This window comes from Hyperoodon ampullatus (assembly GCF_949752795.1).
Source record: "Hyperoodon ampullatus genome assembly, chromosome: 11".
Lineage (NCBI taxonomy): Eukaryota > Metazoa > Chordata > Mammalia > Artiodactyla > Ziphiidae > Hyperoodon > Hyperoodon ampullatus.
Genome location: NC_136924.1, coordinates 96,125,594 through 96,153,012, shown reverse-complemented (window position 1 = coordinate 96,153,012; position 27,419 = coordinate 96,125,594). Strand labels below are relative to the sequence as shown.

The 27,419-nt window shown below is 53.8% G+C and overlaps 1 protein-coding gene across 1 annotated transcript; it reads left to right on the top strand.

Moving 5' to 3' along the window:
* Positions 1–26,910, top strand: CLSTN3 (calsyntenin 3; the record flags this gene model as incomplete). The annotated part of the gene is made up of 18 exons (XM_079715729.1): positions 1–64; positions 2,357–2,479; positions 2,917–3,112; positions 4,719–4,927; positions 5,190–5,339; positions 5,597–5,782; positions 6,363–6,644; positions 7,432–7,544; positions 10,946–11,108; positions 11,834–11,890; positions 12,602–12,759; positions 12,891–13,039; positions 18,706–18,932; positions 19,235–19,405; positions 20,583–20,728; positions 20,962–21,097; positions 26,459–26,661; positions 26,770–26,910. 18 exons carry the CDS (start codon positions 1–3, stop codon positions 26,908–26,910), a joined length of 2,874 nt encoding a protein of 957 aa, XP_079571855.1.
* Positions 26,911–27,419: the final 509 nt, after the last annotated feature.

The window sequence follows — 27,419 nt, the reverse complement described above, 5'->3', positions numbered from 1 at the left end:
ATGACCCTCCTGCTGTTGTTCCTCTTGCTCGGCTCCCTGCTCCCGTCCAGCTCCTGCAACAAAGGTGAGTGAGGCGGGGGGCGGGGGCACTGAAGGAGGGGTCTCAGGCAGGGCGGGGGTGGTGGTGGTCGGGGTGGGCAGGAGCCCTTAAGGCTCCCTGGCACATGACAGGTGGTTCTTCAGACCACCCCCCCTTCCCATCCGTTTTCTCAGACCTGCCCCCTTCTCTTCTCCCTCGCACCCCCCTTCCCACATCCTCCTCTCTGGTCCATCTCTACCCATGTGCTTCTCTTGCTCCCATTTGGTCCCCATTCCCATCCTGGGGTCTCTCTCTCCCCCTCCCCCAATTTCTCCCTCCTGGAGCCATCTCAGGTCTCAGAAGGACTTGCCCCTGAGGGGCGATACACATCTCTGGGCGGGTCTCCGTTTTCACCGGGGTGTGCCGGGGCTGAGGGTGTGTGGCACATCCATCTGGTTCCTCTCCATCCCATCCTGGGGAGAAACTGTCCCCTGCAGCTCAGCAATTCGGAGCACGTATGTTTTGGCGTGTTCCTCTGCATCCATAACCTTCCGTCTGCATACAGCTGGGCTGAGGGTTACCAGAGCTGCCCTCTCTGCAGACAACAGATAAATTCAGCTGGGTGAGGCCGTCCGAGGGACCAGGAGGGAGGGAGGGAGGGAGGGGGTGGGGGCCGAGGGCTCAGGTAGGTGGAGACGGGCAGGGAAGGGCAGAGGTGGGTGTCCTGGAGTGCTAAATGAGTGGTGAGAGGAGAAGGGAGAAGGGAGATGAGGTGTGGCGGGGGATGAGAAGGGGGTGGACCAGGGTCAAGGTGGAGGCCAAAAAAAAAAAAAGAGAGAGAGGAATGAAAGGGAAATCAGGAAGAACAGTTGAGGAGAGGGGGAGGGGGAGAGTCCAGGAGGGAAAAGACAGGGAGCCCAGGAGTCAGTGAGAGGAGATGGACACAAGGAGACAGTCGGGGGCCAAGAGGAAGGCAGCAGAAGGGCAGGGTGGGGCGTGAGCTGTGCGCAGCCCCTCCATCCTCGGCTCAATCTCTGACCTCAGCCGGCTTCTGAGCCTCCTGCCACTTCCTGTGCTGCCTTCTGGGCACCATCTTGTGGCTTTCTCCTCCGCCACTAGAGAAGGGGGTTATGGTGGGTCCTCGGCGAGGAGGGGGCCGGCATTCAGATACCAGAAGGCTTTGGGGGATGTCACTGGAAGAAAGAATGGAAATCAGGATGTCTTGGTCACCATGACATACTGGGGATGAATTTCCTTTTGGAGACTCAGTTTCCCTCTGATGATATGTCTTCCTCTGCCCAGGTCTCGCTGATGGGCCATCGTGGATGTGCTTTGGCTTGATGGGATTCAATAGAGCAGGCAGTGGAGGTTGGCGTTGGTGAGGGGAAGGGAGACCCTCACCAGGCTGGTGGGAGATCGGTCCTGGGGAGGAGACGTGATTGAGTTGAGTCTGGTAGCAGATGGGGAGATCTGGAGGCTGAGTGAGTCCCACATCCATCGTGGATTGGCTGGTGGCTGAAGGGAAGAGGGGTGGGGTAGGCAAGAATTAGGACTCAGCCATGAGTCTGTGTAAGAGTGGGGCTCATGGAGTGTGGGGTTTGGTGGCCTTCTGGGGGACATAGGGCCGTGTTGGTTATGAGTGTGTTCTCTGGGTGTGAGGGTGAGAAGCAGGGAGAGGATTTGTCGTGTTTCTAGGCCAGTCCGAGAATCCCCGAGGATGTCGGCTCTGCTGGGCCCAGTCGTTCGGCATTGATTCCTCTGCTGCATCCCTGGCCCTCTCTGTCCTCCTCCCTCCGGCCTATAGATTTTCCCTTCTCTCTTTTCTCCTCTTCCCTCTCCTCTGGGAGAATGGCCTTAGGATGGGGCTTGGCCGGGAGAAGAAGGGATCAGGATTGAAATGGGGTGGTGGTGGTGGAGATGATAAACAATCAGGACCCCAGGAAGCTTCTAGTCTGCTTTTCCTAATCTCAACTCTGCCCTTAATCTATCTCTTCCCTTTTCCAGGGCCTTCTGATGGCCCACCACTGCTCCCTGAAGGCCCAGTGTCTACACTCTAGCTCTTGAAATCCCTCAAGAGAGTCTCCATCTTCTGACCAGGTTTCCCAGGGGACATGGCAGTCCCCCTCCCCCCAGGGCAGGCTGTGGCCATGGAAACTGTCTCTCCTGTGACCTCCCGCAGACCCTCTGACTCCTTTCATGGCTGGTTTCTCGTCCTCAGTCCTTTCTCCTGCAGGTGCTTCTGCAGGGGCTGGACAGGGTGGTGATGCTGGAGTGTGTTGTCTGGAGGTGGAGGGCCAGCTCACAGGGCGCTTCCTCTCCTCTCCCTGGGTGGGGCAGCCAACAAGCACAAGCCGTGGATCGAGGCGGAATACCAGGGCATCGTCATGGAGAACGACAACGCGGTTCTGCTCAACCCACCCCTCTTTGCTTTGGACAAGGATGCCCCCCTGCGCTACGCAGGTAAACGGGGTTGGGGCAGAGGTGGGCGGGTAGGACAGAGAGAAGTGGGCGGGACGGCAGGGGCAAGGGAGGAGAGGGGAGGTCCTGGGAGGGAGCGCAGTGAGGACGTGGGGGGAGAGGAAGAAGCAGACTCCAGGAGGAAACGGGCCACGGCAAGGCGGTAAAATAAAGGGGGCCAGAGAGGCGGACGTGGGCAGGTGGGGGTCAACGCAGTCAGAGTTTGCCAGATCTCAGACCTGGGGGTTCTGAGAGGTTGCCGCTCAGGGAAGCTGGGGTTGGAGCTGAATGTCTGGTAATTAATGCTTTTCCATGTGCAAGAGAAGGGACAGGGATTTGGAAGGAGAGGTGAAGTGGGAGCCTGAGGGGCGTTGGCGAGTGTGGGAAGGAGACCCTGGAGGTGGTGCAGGAGCTGCGTCCTTCCCTCCCTCTCTGGCCAGGCGAGATCTGTGGCTTCCGGCTGCATGGGTCTGGAGTGCCCTTTGAGGCTGTGATCCTGGACAAGGCGACAGGAGAAGGGCTGATCCGGGCTAAGGAACCCGTGGACTGCGAGGCCCAGAAGGAACACACCTTCACCATCCAGGCCTATGACTGCGGCGAGGGCCCCGACGGGGCCAACACCAAGAAGTCCCACAAGTGAGGACGCTCCTGTCCCCTGCCCTCTGCTGCAGGCCCCCCACCTCCTCCCAGGCCCCTCACCATCCTCTGTCCTCGCGGTCACTGACTATCTACCCCCTCCCCTCTCTGTTCCTGGGGTTTAGGGACGGGGCCTTGTCGTCCGGGAGCCTTCAGCCAAGGGGACGGAAGCATGTGGTAGAACTCAGGGGGATCTAATCTCAGTTCTGCCTCTTACGACCTTGGGCAACTTCTTAGCCTTTCTGGATTTGCTTTTCCGTGTCTGTAAAATGGGGTGATGGTGATGCCTACTTCTTCAGGTTACTGTGAAGGTGAAAGGAGATGGTTTGTATAAAAAGCAGGCACTGCAGTGCCTGACACTGAAAGGGCTCAATACCCGGAGTCAGGATGCTGAGAGAACGAGGAAGAAGATGGTACATTCAGCACACACCCAGATTCCTCCGACTGTCCGGCCGTCTGCAGTGTGTGCCACACTCACACACAGAACATGCACACACACAGCCGCGGGTGAGGGTGGGCAGGAGCTGGCTACGGCAGGAAGAAGGCTGGGGCCCAGGGCTCCGACATCTGTTCCCAGCTCACTTCTCCTTTGAGAATGGGAGGAAGATGGGCGGTCAGGACTCCTGGGCCACTACGAGGCACTAGAGATAAACCACTCCTTGTGATGACTCAGTTTCCCATTTGGAGACAGGGCCCTTGCCTCTGGGCCTTGGGTGCCAGGATCTGGGCTGGGGGCAGGGCTCAGCACGAAGGGCTTAGCCCCTCCCCAGCCTCTGCTTGCCCCGCTGGGGGCCTGGGTGGGGGAGGGGGCACGGCCGGCTTGCTCACTGCACACGTCAGATGACTTGTGACTCTGGTACAAATGCCACTTCCCTGAATAGGGTTGCTTTTAATTTGGTTTTTATTCTGCATCTTCCTTTTCTTCTTTAAGAAGGTTTATTTATTTATTTATTTATTTTTGGCTGCCTTGGGTCTTGGTTGCTGCACGCGGGCTTTCTCTAATTGCAGCGAGCGGGGGGTCTACTCTTCGTTGTGGTGCGCTGGCTTCTCATCACGGTGGCTTCTCGTTGCGGAGCATGGGGTCTAGGCACGTGGGCTTCAGTAGTTGTGGCTCGCGGGCTCTAGAGCGCAGGCTCAGTAGTTGTGGCACACGGGCTTAGTTGCTCCGCGGCACGTGGGATTTTCCCGGACCAGGGCTCGAACCCGTGTCCCCTGCATTGGCAGGTGGATTCTTAACCACTGCACCACCAGGGAAGTCCCTGCATCTTCCTTGATTGTCCCATTGGATTTGACTCTCATGAAGGAACAACCTGCTGGACACAGAATCCTCTGTCTCGTGTGGCTGTCCCCAACCTATAGCATTCTGTATAGAAGTTATCAAAATCGGCCGCTGGTATCCCCTGGGGTCGTTCCTCACCCCGTACATCAGTCACCCTTTCCCCGGTGGTGCCTGTCCCTCGCTGTGTCTGGTGCCCTGGCTGGGGGGATGAGCGTGCCCGCTGCCCCAGGCTCCAGGACCTGCTGGTCCTGCCTGCTCTGCTTCCGTGTCTGGACTCCTACTTGTGGCTGACTTTTCCTCGTCCTCCTCCCGCTCTGGCACCTGCAGGGCCACCGTGCACGTGCGGGTCAATGACGTGAATGAGTTTGCCCCAGTGTTTGTGGAGCGGCTGTACCGCGCGGCCGTGACCGAGGGGAAGCTGTACGACCGCATCCTGCGGGTGGAGGCCATCGATGGCGACTGCTCCCCCCAGTACAGCCAAATCTGCTACTACGAGATCCTCACGCCCAACACCCCCTTCCTCATCGACAACGACGGTGAGCCCCTGCCACCCCAGCTGCTCAGCCCTGGGCGCCCGCGTCCCTCAGGACATCTCGGGGCTGTGCCCTCCACTCTTGCCCCTCACATCCTCATTCCTCGCCGTCCTTCCCAGATGTGGAGCCTCCTTCCCTAGATTCCTTCCTCCCAGCTTCCCGCTGTCTAATTCACCTGCTGCCCTATTAGCTCACAAGTCCTCCCTGGCCTCCCCAGACTTTCTCTAGTGCTCCTGACCCTCTCCATCCCCCACCCCCACCCCAGGGAACATTGAGAACACGGAGAAGCTGCAGTACAGTGGCGAGAAGCTCTACAAGTTTACGGTGACGGCTTATGACTGCGGGAAAAAGCGGGCGGTGGATGACGCTGAGGTGGAGATCCAGGTGAAGCCCACCTGTAAACCCAGCTGGCAAGGTGAAGAGCTCCGCTCTGGGACCTGTCTTGTAACCCATCTTTCACCTTGGTCTCCCTTTGCATCCCTTCTGACAACCACAGGGGCTAGGCTAGGAGTCAGGGGAGGGATATTTGGGGAAGGCTTGTAGCTGCCTACCCTGGCTGGCTATTTTCATAGGAGCCCGAGACTGTCCGTGGATGTGGCCAGAGCAGAATGGATAGGAGGGGCTGCCTTACCCATCTCCGTCTCCACTGCCATCTCCCTCTCACCCCTGCAGGCTGGAACAAAAGGATTGAATATGCACCAGGCGCTGGGAGCTTGGCTTTGTTCCCTGGTATCCGCCTGGAGACCTGTGATGAACCTCTCTGGAACATTCAGGCCACCATAGAGCTGCAGACCAACCATGTGGCTAAGGGCTGTGACCGTGACAACTACTCAGAGAGGGCACTGCGGAAACTCTGTGGTGGGTGTGTCCCCCTTGGCTCCCCGGGCCTGTCCCCTGTGCCCCCTACCCCCAGCCTCTGCCTGAAACTCCCCTGCCTCTTTCTTAATAATCTGTCTTGGGAATTCCCTGGCGGTCCAGTGGATAGGACTCTGCGCTCGCATTGCAGAGGGAGCAGGTTCAATCCCTGATCTGGGAACTAAGATCCTGTAAGCCGTGCGTTATGGCCAAAAACGGAAACAGAAATAATGAATCTGTCTTATATCTCCCTTTGCCCATCCATAGATGTATATATCTGCCGCATGTGGTTATCTCTTGTGGTCCAAAGAGCACATAAATATGTGGTTGGCAAAGATGCATAATTGTGGCCCAAGAAAGGCACCAGATACATTATGGGACAATGGCAGGGAGAGATGAAGAGTTGGAGTTGAGGTCACTGTAGAGCTATTCCTAGCCATTCCTTTCTCATCTCTGAAAGGCCAGAAGAGGCGGTGAAAGTAGCTGTAGCAAATCTTTTCTTGTCCCTCTCTCCCTGCCTGCATCCTGTTCCCCATCTGCTGCCTCTCCGCTCTGACACCTGTGCCTTCTGGGGCTCCGGCAGGCGCGGCCCCTGGGGAGGTGGATCTGCTGCCCATGCCTGGCCCCAATGCCAACTGGACGGCGGGCCTCTCGGTGCACTACAGCCAGGACAGCAGCCTTATCTACTGGTTCAACGGCACCCAAGCTGTGCAGGTGCCACTGGGTGGCACTGCTGGGCTGGGCTCCGGGCCCCAGGACAGCCTCAGTGACCATTTTACCCTGTCCTTCTGGATGAAGCACGGTGTAACTCCCAACAAGGGCAAGAAGGAAGAGGAAACCATCGTGTGTAACACTGTCCCAAATGGTGAGCCTTCCTTAGGGCACCCGTCTGAGTGTGGAGAGACTGGCTTCTTGTCCTGCCTCTGTCACTGTCCGGTCTGTGACTGTGGATGGGTCACTCCTCTGTCTTCATCTGTAAGATAGCAGTGCTAGTTTCGTATTGCTGTGATTTACTCCCAACATGACAAGCTGAGATCCTACCGCTCTCCGAGTGATGGAACTGCTCACCGCCCTTCCCATTTGCAGCTGCCTGATCACCCTGCATCCACCGTGTAGTAGACTGCCCCCCCAGGCCTGCTCCCCTTAAAGCCCCCTGTCGCAGTGGAAGAGCCTGAGTAATGCTGTGCCCCATTCTTCCTCTTCCACCACCCCATCCTCCTTCTTTAAGGGCTAGTGGGCTCCAGCTCCCAGGACCCCTCTTCCCTCTATGTCAGTAGCACAGCCCTCTTGAGGGGCTGAGCCTTGACCTGCTCTTTCATTTCTGCCTCTTCTCGGAGCTCATCTCTCTTGACCTGAAAAGGAGTGTTGCCCGTGATGTTTGTATTAAGCAAAGGACCAGTAAAGATCTGGGTGGGGTCAGGCTGGCCAGTGTCCCCCCTCAGCCAGTCAGAGTGCCCAAGAGAAGCCCGACACTGGACTCTGTGTGTGTGTGTGTGTGTGTGTGTGAGACAGACAGAGAGAGAGAGAGAGAGAGAGAGAGAGAGAGAACCTGAAGGGATGAAGAGGATCCGGCATCCCCTCCCTCCTGGTGCTTTGAAGCTGTTCTTGCCCATGCTTTGTGTTTGACCTCTGTCCCCATCCTCTGCCCTCAGAGGACGGCTTCTCTCACTACTCGCTGACCGTCCACGGCTGCAGAATTGCCTTCCTCTACTGGCCTCTGCTGGAGAGTGCCCGGCCAGTCAAGTTCCTCTGGAAGCTGGAGCAGGTGAGGCTGGAGCCAGGCTGCTGGGAAAGCTGGGTGCATGTAACTTGCTTTCAGGGGAGGAGGTCCTAGGGCAGGGGTGGGCATTTTCTGGGTTGCTCTGTGTCCCTTCTTTCAATCTCCACTTTCAGTTCCTGACTATGTTTACACCTCCCTGCGCGCCCCCCCACCCCCCGCCCTGGCTCCGTTGTCTTGTTCTCTTTTTCCAAGGCTTGTCTCTTGCAGAAAGCACTCCTGGATTAAAAGGAAGTAGGGAACAAATGACTACGAACACCACACCTGACCAACCATCTTTCCCCTCTTGTTTTCTTTCATCTGTTTCATATCTAGAACCTTACCAGTGCAGATCCCTGACTCTCAAGCAGTTAGCATGTTGTAATTGAGGAAATAAGTAATCTGAGGAAATAGATTAGGTTTGAGTCCCGCTAGGGGAACTTCCAAGCCATGAAATCTTGGTTAATATGTTTACAACTCAGTTTTTTTTTTACCTATGAGATGAGGATAATAAGAATTCTGTATCCCAGGGTTGTTGTAGGATTAAATGATGTAATAGACCTTTATAGACTAAAAAGCAGTATATACATGTGTGTGTGTGTTTGTATATTTATATATCCATGCACATATATATATACACATATATGTATATAAATTCTCACTATTTTCATGGTTATGAGGAATAAATTTAAATGGGCCAAAAAAAAGAAAAGAAAAGAAAAGAAAAATCTCTTGAGCCAACAGTTGCAGCCTCTTCTTTGTTCATTCTCCAAGCTGACCACAAGGACCGTGGGGGTGAATTGTGTTTCCATCTCCTTCTGTTTTTCTTGTAAGCCCCGGTGGAGTGGCTGAGTAAGGAAATGGCTGAAAAAAGGCAGGAAGTGGAAGAGAGAGAAAGGGGAACGAAAACCCACAAACTGGATAATTGAGGGCTGTCTCCAAAAGCTTCTGCTTTTTGTGGCACTCTTTTTTTTATTTTTTAATTTATTTTTTATCTTTTCTGACATCTTTATTGGAGTATAATTGCTTTACAATGGTGTGTTAGTTTCTGCTTCATAACAAAGTGAATCAGCTATACATATACATATATCCCCATATCTCCTCCCTCCTGCGTCTCCATCCCACCCTCCCTATCTCACCCCTCTAGGTGGTCACAAACCACCGAGCTGATCTCCCTGTGCTATGTGACTGCTTCCCACTAGCTATCTATTTTACATTTGGTAGTGTATATATGTCCATGCTACTCTCTCGCTTTGTCCCAGCTTACCCTTCCCCCTCCTTGTGTCCTCAAGTCTCTTCTCTATGGCTGCATCTTTATTCCTGTCCTGTTGTGGCACTCTTTTAAAGAGATATTCTGACATTTGCTTCTTCTGGATCTTTCTCCCACGTTGCTAATACTGGTAACATTCCTCTTTCTATTTTTCTTTTATTTACCCTTATTTATTCAACAAAGATTTAGTAAATGCCAATTCCCTACCATTCTGTTAGATTCTGGGGATACAATGGGGTCTAAGGCGGAACAAAATCTCTGCCTTCATGGAGCTTACATTTTAGTTGAGGAGATAGATTTTTAAAAGGTAAGCAGACATATAAACATGATGAATTGTGATAAATGCTGTGAAAGAAGAAGCAAGGGACTGAGGTAGAGAATAGGAGGCAAGGAGAAGGGAACTCACTTTAGATTGGAATTCAGGGAAGGTCTGATAGAAGTGAAATGTAAGCTCATCCTGAAGGATGAGACAGAGCTGTGAGAGAGAGTTCCAGGCAGAGGGAAAAGCAGATGCAAAGGCCCTGAGGCAGCAAAGGGATCAACCTGTTGCAAGCATGGAAAGAGGACCAGGGAGTTAGAGCACAGTGAACAAGGGCAGAGACTGGATTTGAGGTTGGAGAGCTGGACAGTGATCAGGTGTATGGTGGACTTTGTTAGTTGGGGTCATTTGGATTTTGTCCTATGAGAAATCTTTTGAAGGGTTTACAGCAGGGACATGACCTGATCAGATTTACATTGTAAGAAGATCCGTTTGTATATGTATATGTATAACTGATTCACTTTGCTGTACACCTGAAACTAACACAACATTGTAAATCAACTACAGTCCAATTAAAAAAAAATCTTAAATTTTGAAGGTGCTGCTCCACCAAATTTGGGATGTATTTCTCAAATTAACTATAAATTTTTGGGACTTCCCTGGTGGCGTGGTGGTTAAGAATCTGCCTGCCAATGCAGGGGACATGGGTTCGATCCCTGGTCCGGGAAGATCCCACATGCTGCAGAGCAATTAAGCCCGTGTGCCACAACTACTGAGCCTGTGCTCTAGAGCCTGTGAGCCACACCTACTGAGTCCGAGAGCTGCAACTAGTGAAGCCCATGCGCCTAGAGCCAGTGCTCCTCAAGAAGAGAAGCCACCGCAATAAGCCCACGCACTGCAACGAAGAGTAGCCCCCGCTCGCCGCAACTAGAGAAAGCCCGCACGCAGCAACAAAGACCCAACGCAGCCAAAAAAAAAAAAAATTTTTTTTTGTTGCAAAAATAGGAAGGATTTTTCTAATTTTGCTTCAGAAAAGATTTGGTTACAAGTAATTTATTTAATTTGCAATTAGCTATATTTTACAACAATTGTCATTTATATTTGGGAACATTTGTGAAGTGAGGAGAATCCAGTCTTTTCAAATGTAATGAGCTGTTAATGAATACTAAGTTTGACAACATTAAATTCAGTAGTGATTTAAAGATTAAAAAAAAAAAAAAGAAGATCCCTTTGGCAACTATGGGAGGAAGGTATCGGAGACACCTAAGCGTGTAAGTGCTCAGACGAGACTGTTGTACCAGAGAGAGACTGGGGACTTGAATGATTGGGTGGCAATGGAGATGGAGAAACGGCACAGAAACCCACAGCTTTTAGTTCTGTTTGGACTCGGGATGGACAGCACCTGCTGATGGACAGTGTCGTACTCCTCTTAGGAATGTTGATGCTTTTTTTTTTGCGGTACGCGGGCCTCTCACCGTTGTGGCCTCTCCCGTTGAGGAGCACAGGCTCCAGACCCGCAGGCTCAGCGGCCATGGCCCAAGGGCCCAGCCGCTCCGCGGCATGTGGGATCTTCCCGGACCGGGGCACGAACCCGTGTCCCCTGCATCGGCAGGCGGACTATCAAGCACTGCGCCACCAGGGAAGCCCAGGGATATTGATGCTTTTAAAGGTTTACCTGCAGAGTGGAATTTTAGGTACGAGGTTGGAGCCTGATAGATTCTGGGCAAGGATATTATTCCTTTAGCTGGGTGGGCAGCAATTCACTAGTAGGACCTGTTGATAGGACAGGGACTATGAGGGACTGTCCCCTGCCTCCCAGGCTTGTGTTCGTTCCCTGGGGATGATGTGACTGACAGGTTCCTGCCCTTCCCCGCCCCCCAGGTCTGCGATGACGAGTGGCACCACTATGCCTTGAACCTCGAGTTCCCCACGGTCACGCTCTATGCCGATGGCATCTCTTTCGACCCTGCCCTCATCCACGACAATGGTCTCATCCACCCGCCCCGAAGGGAGCCTGCGCTCATGATTGGGGCCTGCTGGACCGGTAAGTCCTGCTGAGCTTCTCCATGGAGGTGCTCATGGTTGGGGCCTCCAGTGGCTGATGGAGGAGCTCATGACCTCATGCGCTCATCGCCCTGAAGTTGGGCAGGGAGGCTGGGAGAGATCTCTTGGGGAGGAGACCACAGCCCCTCAGGTCTCCTTCCTGTTGGACTGGTCATCACCTCTGACTTGGAGGAATTTCCTGCTCAGGCATCACCAGCATCTTTCTTTCTGTAACTTCAGTCACTTCCCACTTTGTAACATCCCAGTGATGATGATTCCACAGCCCATTCCCCTACTGGAGGACAGTAACCCTGCAGAGGGTCAGCAACCTTCTAACTCTTAAGCTGTTTCTTTCATTTTTTCCTTCTGGGAGGGTGTGTGTGTGTGTGTGTGTGTGTGGTGTGTATGTGGAGTGTTTGTGTGTGTGTGGTGGGTGGTGTATTTGCATATGTGGTGGGTGTACGTATGTGATGTATCTGGTTTGTGTGTACAGTGTATCTATGCATGTGTGTGTGTGTGCGTTGTACCAGAGCCCTTGTGTAGCATATTTGGAGTTTGTCTATAACAGAGGCCTGAGATAATCTCAGACATGACAAAAGAAGGGTTGGGATTCAGCAGAGAGGTTCAAGTCCTACATGGGCAGGGGCAACGCCTGGAACACCTCCCCGTCCTCTCTGTCAATCTGGCCACACATCCCTGAGCTCACTGGCACTTTTTCTCCCCCAGAGGAGAAGAACAAAGAGAAGGAAAAGGGAGGCGACAACAGTACGGACGCCACAGCAGGTACTTGGGTGTGAGATCTGGAGGCCGGAGAGCTAGCATCTCAGCTTAGGGCTCCGGCTCCCGCGTCCGCAGGGTCCTACCCGGCCTCACCGTTCACCGCCTCTCCCACCACCAGGGGGCAGAGCCTCCGAGCACCGCAGCCAGGCGGGCTCGCCCGGGAGAGGGCGGCCAGATGGAGCCCGGCTGGGCGCCGGTGTCCTTTGCTGCCCACGGAGTGAAGTCGAGGGTTCTCGTGCTGGCTTTCCGCGTGGCAGAGCGCAGAGAGCAGGAGGCAGCCACGCGGCCGGGAGAGCTGGGCATCCCTGAAGCTCACGCGCATCCTTCCCGGTGCTCCCCGCATGCACCGTGAAGACCCCCTCGCGCACCCTCCTCGTTTTCTGCCTTGAGTCTCCTGTTTCCTCCCTTTGGTCCTGCCTTCCTTCTCCTTTTGCCTCTGCCGGAAGCTTTTCTCCTTTCTGTGGCTTCTATTTTTCGCCCTCCGTCCCCCCCTCCCCCTCCCCCCCGCCCCGCCCACCCCCGGTTTTATCCTGTCTTCTCGCTCTGCCTTGTTCCATCTTCCCTTCGCCTCCCTTGCCGCTCATCCATCTTTTCTTCTTTTGGCTTCCACCTGGCTCCTTCCCGTCTTCCTTCTCCAGCCTGCTGCTCTTTCTCTCAGCCCGCTCTCCTTGTGTCTCCTCTCACCTCTGGTCCGCCCCTGTGTTCCTGCCCTAGGAGACCCCTTGCCGATCCACCACTACTTCCACGGCTACCTGGCTGGTTTCAGCGTGCGCTCAGGTCGCCTGGAGAGCCGTGAGGTCATCGAGTGCCTCTATGCATGTCGGGAGGGGCTGGACTATAGGGATTTCGAGAGCCTGGGCAAAGGCATGAAGGTATCGCCCCTTCCTCTAGCCCCCTCCCTCCAGGCATGCCCCCTGACCCCGCCCTTCCCCACCCCCACCGCTGCTCCCTTCCTCTCCCGCCTCTGGTCCTGCTCTCAGCCCTGTCTGTGTCTGGGGCCCAGGTCCACGTGAACCCCTCGCAGTCCCTGCTCACCCTGGAGGGGGATGATGTGGAGACCTTCAACCATGCCCTGCAGCATGTGGCTTACATGAACACTCTGCGCTTTGCCACGCCCGGCGTCAGACCCCTGCGCCTCACCACTGCCGTCAAGTGAGTGTTGGGTGGGCGGGCAAGTCACGGAACAGAGCCAGACAGTGTCAGGACTCCTTGGCCTTAGGCACCATCAGTGGCTAGGCACACCTCCCTCGTTTTAGGGATGAAAAACTGACCTTCCCAATTGACACAGCAATGCTGGGAGAAGAGTGTGGACCAGACTCAGATTTTCCAATAAAGAGTCATGACTCTTCCCACTGAAGCACACCTCCAGGATTTGGGGGGTTTTAATCTCTGTGTCTCTGTGCTGATATGTAAAGTGGGACGGAAGAGGGTACTGGATTGGGAGCCAGGAGACCTGACACATTCTGACTCAGTACTAATTCTCTGGATGACCTTGGGCAAAGACCTCTAGTTGCTTGATTCATCAAGCTCTTGCAAGATCAAACAGGATGATCTAAGTCTGGGGATTGACAGCCTATGGCCCCAGGATCAAATCTGGCCTGCTGCTCATTTGCATATTGTTTATGGAAATGAGCTGCTTTCACCCTATGATGGCAGGGCTGAGTAGCTGGGACAGAGACTGGTACAAAAGGTCGAAAATATTTACTGTCTGGCCCTTCATAGAAAAAGTTTGCTGACTTTTGAGTTCTAAGTGAAGGATTCTGAATTCTTTAAATGAAAAATTGTGCATTACTTCAAGGTTTAAGTATATTAGGTATTTAAAAATACAGATTGAGAGGTCATGAAAGCATAACAGTTATGGACACAGAGTCTTTTACTTACTAGCTTTTTAAAAATCAATTTATTTATTTATTTTTGGCCGCATTGGGTCTTCGTTGCTGTGCGCGGGTTTTCTCTAGTTGTGGCGAGTGGGGGCTACTCTTTATTGCGGTGCGCGGGCTTCTCATTGCAGTGGCTTCTCTTGTTGTGGAGCACGGGCTCTAGGCACGCAGGCTTCAGTAGTTGTGGTGCGCGGGCTTCAGTAGTTGTGGCACGCGGGCTCAGTAGCTGTAGCTCGTGGGCTCTAGAGCACAGGCTCAGTAGTTGGGGTATACGGGCTTAGTTGTTCTGCGGCTTGTGGGATCTTCCCAGACCAGGGCTCGAACACATGTCCCGGGCATTGGCAGGCGGATTCTTAACTACTCCGCCACCAGGGAAACCCCTTACTAGCTTTTTAGCAGTGAGAAAATGCCATAGAGCAGGGATAACAATAGAATCTAACTCATGGAAATGTTGTGAGGGTAAATGATAGAATCCAGATCCAATGCCCAGCAAAGTGCCTGTTCTGTGAACACTGGCTATTATTATACAAAGGCATTTTCACCCCGTATTATGTTTATGGGGCAGTTTTTAGGAGCTCCTGCCATCCAGTGGGTGGATCACATAATGTAAGGGTCAGGATTCCTGTGTTCCCTTCTCCCCTGCTCCGCCTCAGTCTCTCCAAAAGCTATCTGAAGAGAAACATCTCTGACTTGTCCCTATCCTGGCATGGGTGGGTTTGGAGAGGAGAGGGCTCTGAGCCCTGGACAGTGACTGGGCATGATTGTCAGACCTCCCAGAGCTTTGGAAGGCAGGGACAAGGCTTTGGGGAACTGGGCTGCTGGTCCATGGTGTGGTTCTTGTGGGGAGCTGAAGGCCACAGCAGATGAGGTCACTTGGGTGCAGATCTACGCTGAGGGTGCGCCCCACCGTGTTCTAGTCAGAACTCTAGCTGTTAGAGGGCTCTCACCCAGCTACGAAGGTATGAAGGACTTCATCCCTCAGGGACCAAGGAATGGCCTCATCCCCTTTGTAGGCTCAGGAGCCACGTCAGAGGGAGAGCTCTGTCTTCTGGCTTAGGGTGGAGCTCTGCATGGGGCAACCCCACAAGGGGGGAGTTGACACCCTCTTTGTTGACTGGCTTATCTGAATTCCTCCAACCTCTTTCCTGCCCAGGGAAGAGGCTTATCCAAGGACTGGGAACCTGACGTTGGTCCTTCAGTAGAGGGAAGGGGCCTTTTTCCTTTATGAGGTTAAGAAGGAGAGAAGTCTCATTTCTCCATTTTAGGGCTACCACGTGGTTAGTGCTACCCTAACACTTCCTTGAGTTGAAGGAGAAAATAATAGAGGTGTGTGTGTGTGTGTGTGTGTGTGTGTGTGTGTGTGAGAGAGAGAGAAACAGGGAGAGACAGATACCCAGCGGCACCTTCCTTCCTGTGATGCATATCCTTGCCCTGGTCCATGTGGCTTCCCTAGCTTCCAGTGTTCAGTGCTTGGACCTCTGTCCATTTAAAGCCAGATTTATGCAGCCATTCAGTCAATGCAGGTTTCCCCTAAGTTGTTTTTTTTTTTTTTTAATCTTTTGGATTCTTGGAAAGCTCATCTGGCTACCACATCTTTTTCTCTAGCTTTGTTCTCTTTCCCTAGCTCTTGAATTTCTTCCTGCTTGTTGTAACCTCCCTCTAGAAGTTCTGCCAGCATCTCAGATAAACGAGCTAAAGCTTAATAATGAACTTCGATGCCTGAACTAGCCCCTCTCCCTGAATTCTCTGCTTCTGTAATGGGGTCTCTGTCCTTGCAGTTACCCCGGCTTGCAGCTTCTGAATCGCCTTTGATTCCTCCGTCTGTATCCTCCACACCCCATCGGTTACCAGGTCACCTAGATCCCGCTCTGCGCCCATGTCTGGCATCTGTCTCCTCTTTTCCCATCTCCAGCAGCACTCATTACCTCTCATCTGGCCTATTGCTCTAGCCTCCTAACTAGTGGACGATCTCTAGTATTCTAACTTCAGTTCAGTTTGTACCCAGAGGCTAGGTTAGTGATCTGGAATCAGAATGTCCACCCTCACACTTCCCTGCTGAAGAAGACATCCACGGTTCCCTCCTGCCCACTGCACAAAACTTGCGCTCAAAGCCCGTGACCGTCTGGCCCAGCGTTTCCTGCCTCACGTTCCTCTACCCCCCTTCGTGTATTCCTCACCCTCCACTCTAGGGTCAACTTTCTGCCCTCCTCCAAAGGCTAGCTCACTTGCTACTTCTCTTGATTATTCTTACCCTCCCTTGTCAAGCGCCCCACTCCCATCCTAGCCAGAAACAACCTCTCCCACTCTGAACTCTCGTGGGTTTGTGTTTGTTCCATTCATGTGATGGTGACCATGTTGGCTCTTGTTTTAAGGTTTGCGTGCCATTTCTAATCTCTTGACCAGTTCATTAGTGTCCTTCGGGTCTGGATCAGCCCCCTAGTACCTTTTGGGTCCCCTTTGGATCACCCATCACAGTGGGAGTGTCTGTTGGTGTCTGTGTTTCCAGAGTTAGCTGGGGTTGTTTTCCAAGAGGCTTTGATCCGGGTCTCGCTGGACGACTCTGCAGACTGTCTCAGGCCCTGCGCTTTATGGCACAGGAGCTCAGCAAACTGTGGGTTTGGTACCTTCAGGGGCTCTGCGTTCATGGTATCCGCTGAGGTTACACCTTCTCCCTCTGGCTACAGTAGTCAAGCTGGGCCTGCTCGGTAATACGTGTGATAGTCCTCTCAACAAAATCATTTCTGTTAGCCCAGGTGTATGCACCACAGGCCCTGCTCTGGAATTACCACCTCCCCTGTGAAGACTGCTTGTTCAAGGGGCACTTCCTTTTTTTTTGGCCGTGCCGTGCACCTTGCAGGATCTTAGTTCCTTGACCAGGGATTGAACCTGGGTCCAGGGCAGTGAAAGCGCCACGTCCTAACCACTGGACCACCAGGGACTTCCAAGGGGGCACTTGTTTACAAATAAATTGGACTAATGCAAACCCACATGGTGGCTGTGGTTTAGTGGAAGAATCATGGACTTGGAATGAGAAGAATGGTTTCAAGCCTGGTCCGGGACACATATTTCTTATGTGGCCAAGATGCTTGACCCGTGAGCTTTGGTTTCTTATCCCTATTGCAACAGCAGCCAAAGAAGGTTAAATGAAAGAATGTGGACAAAGTGCTTCACAAAGCAGCAAGCACTCTGAGAATTATTGACTGGCTGGAGGCAATCCTGGGAGCGTGTTCCCCAAGCTGCTGTGCTATTGTTGGTTTGGGCTGGCTCAGTCCTCTAGGGAGGGTTTGTCTGGCACCAGGATCAGTGAGGCTTCATGGGATGGTAGATGCAGGTCCAAGATGGTCAGATTAGCTCACCTACTGAAATGTGTTTCTCTGATACTGGAGGGGATGAATTGAAGACACTCCAAGCAGGAGGACATCCTTTTTTTTTTTTTTAATTCACGTATAGTTGGTTTACAGTGTTGTTGTAATTTCTGCTGTACAGCATGATTCAGTTATACATATATATATATATGTTCTTTTTTAATATTCTTTTCCATTATGATTTATCATAGGACATTGACTATAGTTCCCTGTGCTATACAGTAGGACCTTGTTGTTTATCCATTCTATGTATAAAAGCTTACATCTGCTCACCCCAGCCTCCCACTCCATCCCTCTCCCAACCCCCTCCCCCTTGGGGACCACCAGTCTGTGCTCTACGTCCGTGATTCTGTTTCTGTTTCATAGATAGGTTCGTGTCATATTTTAGATTCCACATATAAGTGATATCATATGATATTTGTCTTTCTCTTTCTGACTTATTTCACTTAGTAGGATAATCTCTAGTTGCATCCATGTTGCTGCAAATGACATTATTTTGTTCTTTTTGATGGCTGAGTAATATTCCATTGTTTATATGTACCACATCTTCTTTATCCATTCATCTGTCAATGGACAGTTAGGTGGCTTCCATGTCTTGGCTATTGTGAATAGTGCTGCTATGAGCATAGGGATGTATGAATCTTTTTGAATTATAGTTTTGAGCGCATCCTTTGATATGCTCCCCACCCCCACCCCACTTTTGTTGTTGAATATTTTTTCGTTTTTTTTTTTTTTTTTCGGTACACGGGCCTCTCACTGTTGTGGCCTCTCCCGTCGTGGAGCACAGGCTCCGGACGCACAGGCCCAGTGGCCATGGCTCACGGGCCCAGCCACTCCACGGCACGTGGGATCTTCCCGGACCGGGGCACGAACCCATGTCCCCTGCATCGGCAGGTGGACTCTCAACCACTGCGCCACCAGGGAAGCCCTGTTGAATACTTTTTTTTTTTTTTTCCGGTACGTGGGCCTCTCACTGTTGTGGCCTCTCCCGTTGCGGAGCACAGGCTCCGGACGCACAGGCCCAGCGGCCATGGCTCATGGGCCCAGCCACTCTGCGGCATGTGGGATCTTCCCAGACCGGGGCACGAACCCGTGTCCCCTGCATCGGCAGGTGGTCTCTCAACCACTGCGCCACCAGGGAAGCCCTGTTGAATATTTTTTGACACGTATCTACCGGATATTGTACTGAACACACTTTTTTTCTTTTTTAACATCTTGGGTGAAGAACTATGTATGTATATATATTTCTGTAAGTTCAGTTTGTAAAATACTGTTTGATAGATGTTCCACGGTCTTGGGGTGGGGCGTTGGTGATGTCATCATCCCCAAAGGTCAGGGTTGCCTAACCTTCTGCCCCCGGCCCTTCCCTGCAGTGGTATCCTCCCTGGAAAGGGTATCTCCCCCTCCAGTTTTGCTATGGGGGTGATGGTCGTGCAGAGACACTATGCCCCTTTCCCTCCCTGACACGGGGTGCTCTCTGTAGAGGTGGAGGCCCAGAGTGGTGGTCAGAATATAGATTATAAGGGAGGGAGTGATGGGGTCACAGGCTGCCTCTCTCCCTCTTCTCATATAGGTGCTTCAGCGAAGAATCCTGTGTCTCCATCCCCGACGTGGAGGGCTACGTGGTGGTGCTCCAGCCTGATGCCCCTCAGATCCTGCTGAGTGGCACTGCTCATTTTGCCCTCCCAGCTGTGGACTTCGAGGGACCCGAGGGGGTCCCTTTGTTCCCTGATCTTCAAATCACTTGCTCCATTTCTCACCAGGTGGAGGCCAAAAAGGATGAGAGTTGGCAGGGCACAGGTGAGGATGACCTCAAGGAGTGATAGTGTCCAGAGAAGGGGTCCGTGTCTGGAACCAGAGTGAAGGAAAAGATCTGGGGCTGGCCATGAGAGCGACATCACCCCTCATTCACGTTGCTAGAACCACTGACTGTTAGGAACGAGAGCCAGCGGGAGACCCCCGGGTGTCAGAAGGTTGATGGGTAGTGATGTTTTTGACAATGATGCTGGCAGCTCTCAGGGGATGACCCCAGAAGGGGAGGAAGCGTGGCCATGAGGTGGGCCCTTCAGCTCTGACCCAGCTCCTGACTGCCTCCCGTCCAGTGACAGACACACGCATGTCGGATGAGATCGTGCACAACCTGGATGGCTGTGAGATTTCTCTGGTGGGGGATGACCTGGACCCCGAGCGGGAAAGCCTGCTCTTGGACGTGGCGTCCTTGCAGCAGCGAGGCTTGGAGCTCACCAACACGTCTGCCTACCTCACCATTGCCGGTCAGTGGGGCCCGAGAACCTGTCCTCTTTCCTTGGGTGCGCCCCTCCCCATGGTCAAGTCTCTGGGAAACTCAGAGGGTCCTCCTTCCGGGCTCAGGGATGTGGCCAAGTGCCCCCTTGCACCTTCCCTGCCTGGAATGCCCTCTGGCTTCCAGATTGTCCCTAGAGGTGGTGGCTGGGGTTTAGGCTCTGATGGTTCTTTCCCAGCTTCTCTCTCCAGCCCAGCTCACCTTCGCTTTGGTCTCCACTCTTCTTTGGCTCAGTCTCTGAGTAGCTTTCTTTTTTTTTTAAGTTATTTATTTATTTTGGCTGTGTTGGGTCTTCATTGTTGCTGCGCGCGGGCTTTCTCTAGTTGTGGCGAGCCGGGGCTACTCTTCGTTGCGGTGTGCAGGCTTCTCATTGTGGTGGCTTCTCTTGTTGTGGAGCACAGGTTCTAGAGCACGGGCTGTAGGCACGCGGGCTTTGGTAGCTGTGGCTCGCGGGCTCAGTAGCTGTGGCTCACGGGCTCTAGAGCGCAGGCTCAGTAGTTGTGGCGCACGGGCTTAGTTGCTCTGCGGCATGTGGGGTCTTCCTGGACCAGGGATCGAAGCGTGTCCCCTGCATTGGCAGGCGGATTCTTAACTACTGTGCCACCAGGGAAGTCCTCTGAGTAGCTTTCTAATCCTCTAGCCATTTGGTATCGCCCTCTTCTCTGTCTTGCGTCTCACTAATCTCATGGACACAGCATAGCTTGAAGTCAAGTGCTCATCTCTTAATGTCTGGTGGTAATGATTTTTTGGTAGCTTCCCAGGGAAGCCTCCTCCTCTCTGAAGGACCCTCCATCAGGGAGAGTAGAAGATGAGGCGGTCAGTCCCTTCCTGTTTCCGTTCCCTTCCAGAGCCTCACCGAGAACTTCTCCGTTTCCCCCACCCCGCTGCCACCTCCCTCTGTCCTGCAGGGTGTTCCTATTTCCTTCTCTCCATCCCTCCTCCCAGCTCTCAGAGGAGGGCGGAGGCAGAAATGGAGCCTCGGTTACTCTATCCCAGTCAGTCGGAGCTGGTGGGGATGCAGGGGAGCGTCTCTCCATCTGAGAACTCGGGTCGCACCCCTGTTGAAGGGTGGCAGCTGGTGGGAGTCTGGGAGAGAGACTCCAGGCCCCTTGGCTGGCTCCTGCCCTGAGCTGCCTCCTGGTCGCCAGGGGTGGAGGGCATCACTGTGTATGAAGAGATCCTGAGGCTGGCTCGTTACCGGCTGCGACGCGGGGCTGCCCTCTATGCCAGGAAGTTCCGGCTTTCCTGCTCAGAAATGAACGGGCGTTACTCCAGCAATGAATTCGTCGTGGAGGTACCCAGAGTCCCCTTCCTTCCACAGCCAACCCTGCTGGCGAGGAGCCGGGGTCGGGTGGACTGAACCTGCTGGTGCGTGGGGATGGAAATTGCAGCCCAGGGGACTCCTGGCCCCGGCGGTGGCTGGAGAAGAAGGGGAAGCTGGGGGGCGGGGGGGAGAGCTGGGCCCTCGGAGGGTGGAGGAGGGGCGGGGAGAAGCAAGCGTGCCCACTGAGCCCACCCTCGCCCCAGGTCAGCGTCCTGCACAGCGTGAACCGGGTCACTCACCCCAGCCACATGCTCAGTTCCCAGCAGTTCCTGCACCGAGGTCACCAGCCCCCGCCTGAGATGGCTGGACACAGTCTGGCCAGCTCCCACCGGAACTCCAGTACGTAAGGCTGCGTGGGTCCAGCCGGGCGGGTGGGTGGAGGGAGTGGGTGGGCACAAGGCATCCTCCCCGCCACCACTGGGCCGTGGGGATGGGGGTGGGGGGAGGAAGGGGGTGGAGCCATGGATTCTGTTCCCTGTGGAACTTGACTTAGTTGACGGCTGTGATCCAATCCCTTTATCCCCCAGATCATTCACTTTGCCTAGTGGAGAGTCTGAGCCTTGGGTCATCACAGGGGCACTCATGCCTGGGATCGTGGTCAGTGTGGGTTTAGCCTTTGTTGTTCCTGCTGCCCTCTCCCAACAATATCAAGTTAGCCCTGGACCTAGGGGTCCTCAACAGTGAAGCTACCAAGTATGTATTAAGCACCTACTGTGTACTAGCACTGTCCACAATACAATTAAGAATACAAAGTTTATAGGATAGATACAGTTCCTATCCTCAAGGAGAAAGTTGGTGCTATTGCATGTGTAATTATGTGCTATCCATAAAGTCATAAGACTGTTTCTAAAACAAAATATGCAAACACGCCAAGTATTACATCCAGCTGGAGCGCTGCCCTCAAAGCAATCTCATTCCCTGGCCATGACTGTTTACTAACGATGCAATTTTTAATCCACAATTTAAGAGTTACTTAATTATAGAAAAACTAGAAACTATAAGTATAAAGAAGAAAAGTCAGCCATAATTCTACCACAATTGACCATTGTTAATACGGTGTTATTATGTGCCAGCTTTTGTCTGTGCCTGTTTCTTTTTTCTTTTAACAAACTTGGGATCGAACTATTTTGTAACCTAATATTTACACCTAATATTCTAAAATGAGTCTTCTCTCCCATTGTTAAAAACTGCAATGATTCTGACGTTGCTGGAAGTGATTTTTGGAATCTCTTTTTAGAATTGCTTTCAAAGTCATTTTATGAGATGCATTTATTTTTGTTCCTCTTGGTACACACCTCGCTTTTGGCCCAGTTCAGTATTACCCAACTTCAGCATCCACTTTTGTCAGAGTTGGCTCTGGATAGCATTCTGTGTTTGTAAACATAAAACCAACTCTCAAAGGGCAGAGATTTGTCACTTTTTAAAAAAGTCAAGAGGCGTATCTCAGGCTCTGAAGGCAATTCCCTAAAGAGTTCCAAAAATGCTCTCTTGGAAGGTCATGGTCACTGAACCCTACCCTGAAAGGACACTCGCACATCACCCGTGTAATTGGAAGAATAATGAACACATCGGTGTGCCAGGCACCCTGCCTGTGGGCTTTACACCTATTAACCCAGTGAATCATTACAGACAACAGATGGAATAAGTACTAGAATTATCCCCTCTAAAGGCAAAGAAATGGAGGCCCAGAGAGGTTAAGTACCTTATCCAAGGTCACACAGCTAAAACATGGTGGAGCCAGGATTCGAATCCAGGCAGCAGGATTCCAGAGCCCGTGCTCTAACCATCGCTCTCTATGCCATCCATTTATGTTTGATGCTTTAAAAAAAAAAAGTCTCGTTACTTTATAGTTGCACCTAATTTGGGGGAGCTCCTTAGGGCTTCCCAGTATATCTTTGACCGAGGCTAGCTCCCTGGTATCCCCGGAATTCAGTCGGTTTTCCTCTCCTTGGGCAGTGGCCACCACTGCACTGTCTCTTGTGTTTCCCTTTCCCTGGGACTGGCTCCCTTCATCCTTGCTCTCTCTGAAAACAACTGCAGATGCCTTTTTAAGTGTTCTTCCTGTGATTCCTACAGCAAAGCAGATGGAAATAGGTGTGAGAAGGAGTATAAGGCGTAACCAAGTTGCAAAGGTTCTAGGAAGCTTCACATGATCTTTAGAGGTGTGTGAGTGAACTAAACCTGTCTTTGTTAAATAGGCTTTTGGGGCCATAACTCTCTAGCTCTTCCTCCAGTTCTTTCCTTGGGAATTATCCCACTCAGCCTCTTCGGGGTTGGATACTGGGTTCTGCCACTCAGGTTAGGCTCAAGGCGCATCCAGGTTGGCATTGCTGCTGGGCTCGGTAAGACTCTCATCCTTGTTTTCTCTGCTTGCTCTGAGATCCCAGCTGAGAGCGGCAGCTTGCTTTTGCCTTTTCCCCTGATTTTGGCCAGAGTAGGACACAGGGTTCATAGTTCACCTGAGGGCCTTGGTGATTGACATCTCCTCAGCTTATCAGGAGATCCATTTCATCAAACCTGTTCTATGTACCCTTCCTGACTCTTCAAGGTGTTCTCTCCCTTTCCCCTCCCTCCCAGCCCCAAGAGTGGAGTTACTGGATTGTGGTTTTGCAATTTCAAATTACTCTGACCATGCAGAAGAGTAAAAGATAGAATTCCCTCCAACGAGACAGGGGCTTCATTTCTCTGAAGCTCCTAAGTGCACGAGGAAAGAGAGATCAGTGTGAACCAGGACAGTGAGCCAGGGAAGGTCCGGTGGTGCATTCAGACCTTGAGCTTGGACCTTGAAGGGTAGAAGGGTAGATGGAAGTGAGGGAGAATGAGGGTGGGTGAGAACTGAGGATGGGTGGGTGGTATGGGGAGTTGTGTTTAGGGAGAATGAGGCTGTCTGAGAAGGGTAAGATGAGTGATGAAGACATTTATCCAGTCTTCCCAAACGTTGATGCACATCACAGTCGCCTGGGGAACAGTAAAAACGCTTGGTGCCTAGGCCATACCCAAACCAGTTCAATCAGAACGTCTGGGGTCGGGAGCCAGGTATCAGGGGTTTTTAAAGATCCGCAGGTGATTCCAACGTGCAGCCAAGTTTGGAACCGTTTCCCGGTTTGTTACCTACATGTATCTGAGGCTTTGTGGAAAGGCCTGCAGTGCAATAGGATACAAATAGAAAATGAAATTGGAAGTGAGGAGGAAAGGACAATGAGGAAAGAAGACGATGAAGCCAAGGAATAAGTCAGTTCATAAAATACCTGCTGTGAGATGCTGCGACGTTGCTAGAATGGCCAGAATTTGGACTCTGAGCTTCCTTGTAGCTGAAGCAGAAGGAAAGCTGAGCAGTTAGGAAAGTCCTATGATGGGACCAACCAGTGCTTCAGGAGAAGCCCGGGGACTCAGAGCAGAAGGACGTTTCTCTCTAGGCTCTTCAGAAAGGGGGCTCCATGTGGAGCTGTGGACAGGGCTTCAACCCTGTCTCACAATCACACGGAGCCAGGAGTTTCACACGGGCCACTGGCTAAAACTAAAACACCCCTTCGTATTGTCCTTGGAGGTCATTCAAGGCCAGAATCAACTGCTTGGGTCTAATGTAGAAAGAAAGGTTGATGGTACTTCCTAAACTCTTGATTTTTGTCTAATGTAATGTAATGTAACTAATGTAAAAATCCTCCCATCTCCCTGGCCTCCTGGCTGATTAGAAACTAATTAACCATACTTGTCTGCCTGCAGATAGAGGGTCTGCATTTTGTCTTTCTTGTGGTCATTTCTTATTCCTGGCAGTCAACTTGTCACTTCCTTCACCAGGCCAGGGGCTCAGAGGAACAAATGCATTTGATTAAGGCACAAAACAGAAGCTTTGGCTTGTTGTCACTGTGCCCCTAGAGCAAGTTCACCTGCTATGGCCTCCACCCTGAGGAGGGGTTTCTACTCCTTCTAGAGCCTGGGCTTAGCTACAGGGGCATTCTGCTGGAGAGGTCACTGCCCTCAGAGCTTGCCCACTGACACGGAGACCCGGGAGGGGCTGTTGCCTACAGAGGAGCAGAAAGGGCAACTCTGCCTCCCCCGTCTCTTCCCCCATCCCCAGACAGTTGAGAAATTCTCATCCAGCCAGGCCTGTCTCTCCCCAGAGCCGGTGCCCGGGAGCCCACCTGGCCTGCTCAGCAGAGTCAGCTCTCGTTGGCCCCAGGTGGGCTATGGGTCAGGTCAGGCTGGGGACCGACCTGGCAGAGCATCATCAGGGCGGCCTCAGGGAGCTGTGAGGCTAGTATGGCTGCTCAGGCAGGGGGTGCTCCCACACCTGGTTGGCTCTGGAGCACGTGGCAGTGTGTGTGTGTATGCTGCCGGAGGATGGGTGTGCCGCAGGGGTGGGGAGCTCCTGTGCTGTGTGCTTCCCTGCGCTCTGCTCTGTCTTTCAACATGTGAGTCTTAGAGGCTGTGGGTAAATTCGTGTGCGTGTGTGCGTGCGTGTGTGTGTGACGCATGCATTAATAGTCCCTCAGTAACGGGACTGCCCAGGGTCCCGTGAGGCTGTGGGCCTCATGCAGCCTCTGTGGTTAGTAAGCTGCTGTGCCTACACGGCAGGCAGGGGTGCGCACCCATGTGCTGTGCAGTGGCCCAGCTGCCCCTGGGGGCCCTGTGTGTGTGTGTGTGTACAGGAGGTGGGCAAGGCTGTGCTCTCGGCTGTTGGCTCTGTGGCCCTCAGGGCCCAGGTCTGTGGCATTTACGCTTTCCTGCAGGGGGTCTCCTGGTCTGCCCAGCTGGCGGGGAGCTGGGTGGCACTGCACGTGTGGCTCTCCTTTGCCTTGGTGGAGACCCTCAGGTGCGTCCCTTCTATGCTGCCGTGCGAGCAGGTCTCCAGGTGGCTGGTGTGGGCAGTTGTGCAGGCCGGCAGAGGCCCGGTGCGGGTGCGGGGCACGGTGAGCCCGGTCCAGCTGGGCGCCCACACGCTCTTCCCGGGAGCGTACCTGCGCCTGCACGTCTGCTTTCCTGCCATCAGCTCTAAGGTCTGAGTGAGGGTCCACGCGCCCTTCTGCGTCTCACTGCCCTTCAGAGTCCACGCCCCCGAGCCTGTGTGGCTGCGGGCCCAGAGGCTTGACAGGGCCGAGGGGGAGGTGGGTGTACCCCGAGGGGAGCAGGGGCCCCAGGTGTCCAGGAGGCTCGAGCCCGCAAGGAGATGGGAGGCTGGGAGGCGTGAAGGGGCTGCTCTCTGTGCCCTGGACCTGTCCCCAGCTTGGGTGCCAGGCCGCGCTTGGAGCTTGCTTCTCCTCTTACGATGCAGGAGAACATTCTCTCCTCTTGCACGGTCAAGCCTGTGTGGCCGCCTCTCTCCTTTCCCCACTGGGCTCTGGGCACCTCCTTCCTGGACTACGTGGTCCCTGGGGAAGGCACAGGCAGGAGGACCCTGCAGGGACCAGGCCTTGCCCTCTGTGCGCTGAGAACAGGGCTGCTCAGGCCAGCGTTGGGCTGGGAGCCCTTCTCCTCCCCTGCCCTTGCCTGCTTTGCCGATCTCCCTCCCTCAGGCTCTCTGTCCCTCCCCATCTCTGCCCGTCCCCGGGTGGAGCTCTACTTTTCCTCCAGCTTCTGCAGGGCAGACCCCTCTTCTGGGCCATCATGGACCCTGCCTTCTGCTCGGGGACTCCCTCTGCCCAGACCCCCGACTCCGCCCCTGAGCGGAGTCTGCTCAGGTGCGCCTGGCTCTCCCCGCAGTGGTCCCGAGCGCGGCGACCCTCATCATCGTGGTGTGCGTGGGCTTCCTGGTGCTCATGGTCGTCCTGGGCCTCGTGCGCATCCACTCGCTGCACCGCCGCGTCTCGGGGGCCGGCGGGCCCCCGGGGGCCTCCAGTGACCCCAAGGATCCCGACCTCTTCTGGGATGACTCAGCTCTCACCATTATCGTGAACCCCATGGAGGTGCGCGGGGTGGGGGGGAGGGGCGTGTCGGCAGCGTCGGGGCGCAGCTGGGGCGCGCTCCCAGCGTGCGGACTCCCGCTGAGCTCGCCCTCTCCCTGCCTCCCCCAGTCCTACCAGAGCCGGCAGGCCTCCATGGCGGGCGCTGCGGGTAGCCAGCAGGAGGACGAGGACAGCAGCGACTCCGAGGCAGCCGACTCGCCCAGCAGCGACGAGAGACGCATCATCGAGACCCCCCCACACCGCTACTAAGGCCTCCACCCCTCCCCAGACAGAGAGAGGATTCCGCCCTGGTGAGACAGACACCCCCCCGAAGAGAGAGGAGGACACGCTGAGAGAAGAGAGACCCAGAGGGAGCAGCTCTTGGAAGAGTCATCCTTTAATCTCAGAACCCCGTGGCCCTACCGGAGCCCGCCCCCTCCCCCCTCCCCCAGCCCAACCCCCTCCGAGCCTCTGGGTTCCTCCTCCCCCCCGGGGGCAGACCTTGGCTGGCAGCCGGCCCCTTCGCTCACCCCTGTCTGTCTCTCCCCACGCCGGCCACGCGCTGTATGGGTTGTAGGGGGGACTGGAGGAAACCCTGTACCCTGCCCTTGCCTACTCTCCCGTCACGGAGCCCCCCAGCAGACCCCCAGCCGGGCCTCCCCTGTTCTCTTAGGAGCCCGCCTCTCTCCATTTCCTTCTGGGGATCCCTGCTTCTCCTCCTGGCCCGCTCGCCTCCTCTCCGTGCCTGAGGTCCTCCAGCCCCTGCCCTTCCTACAGGA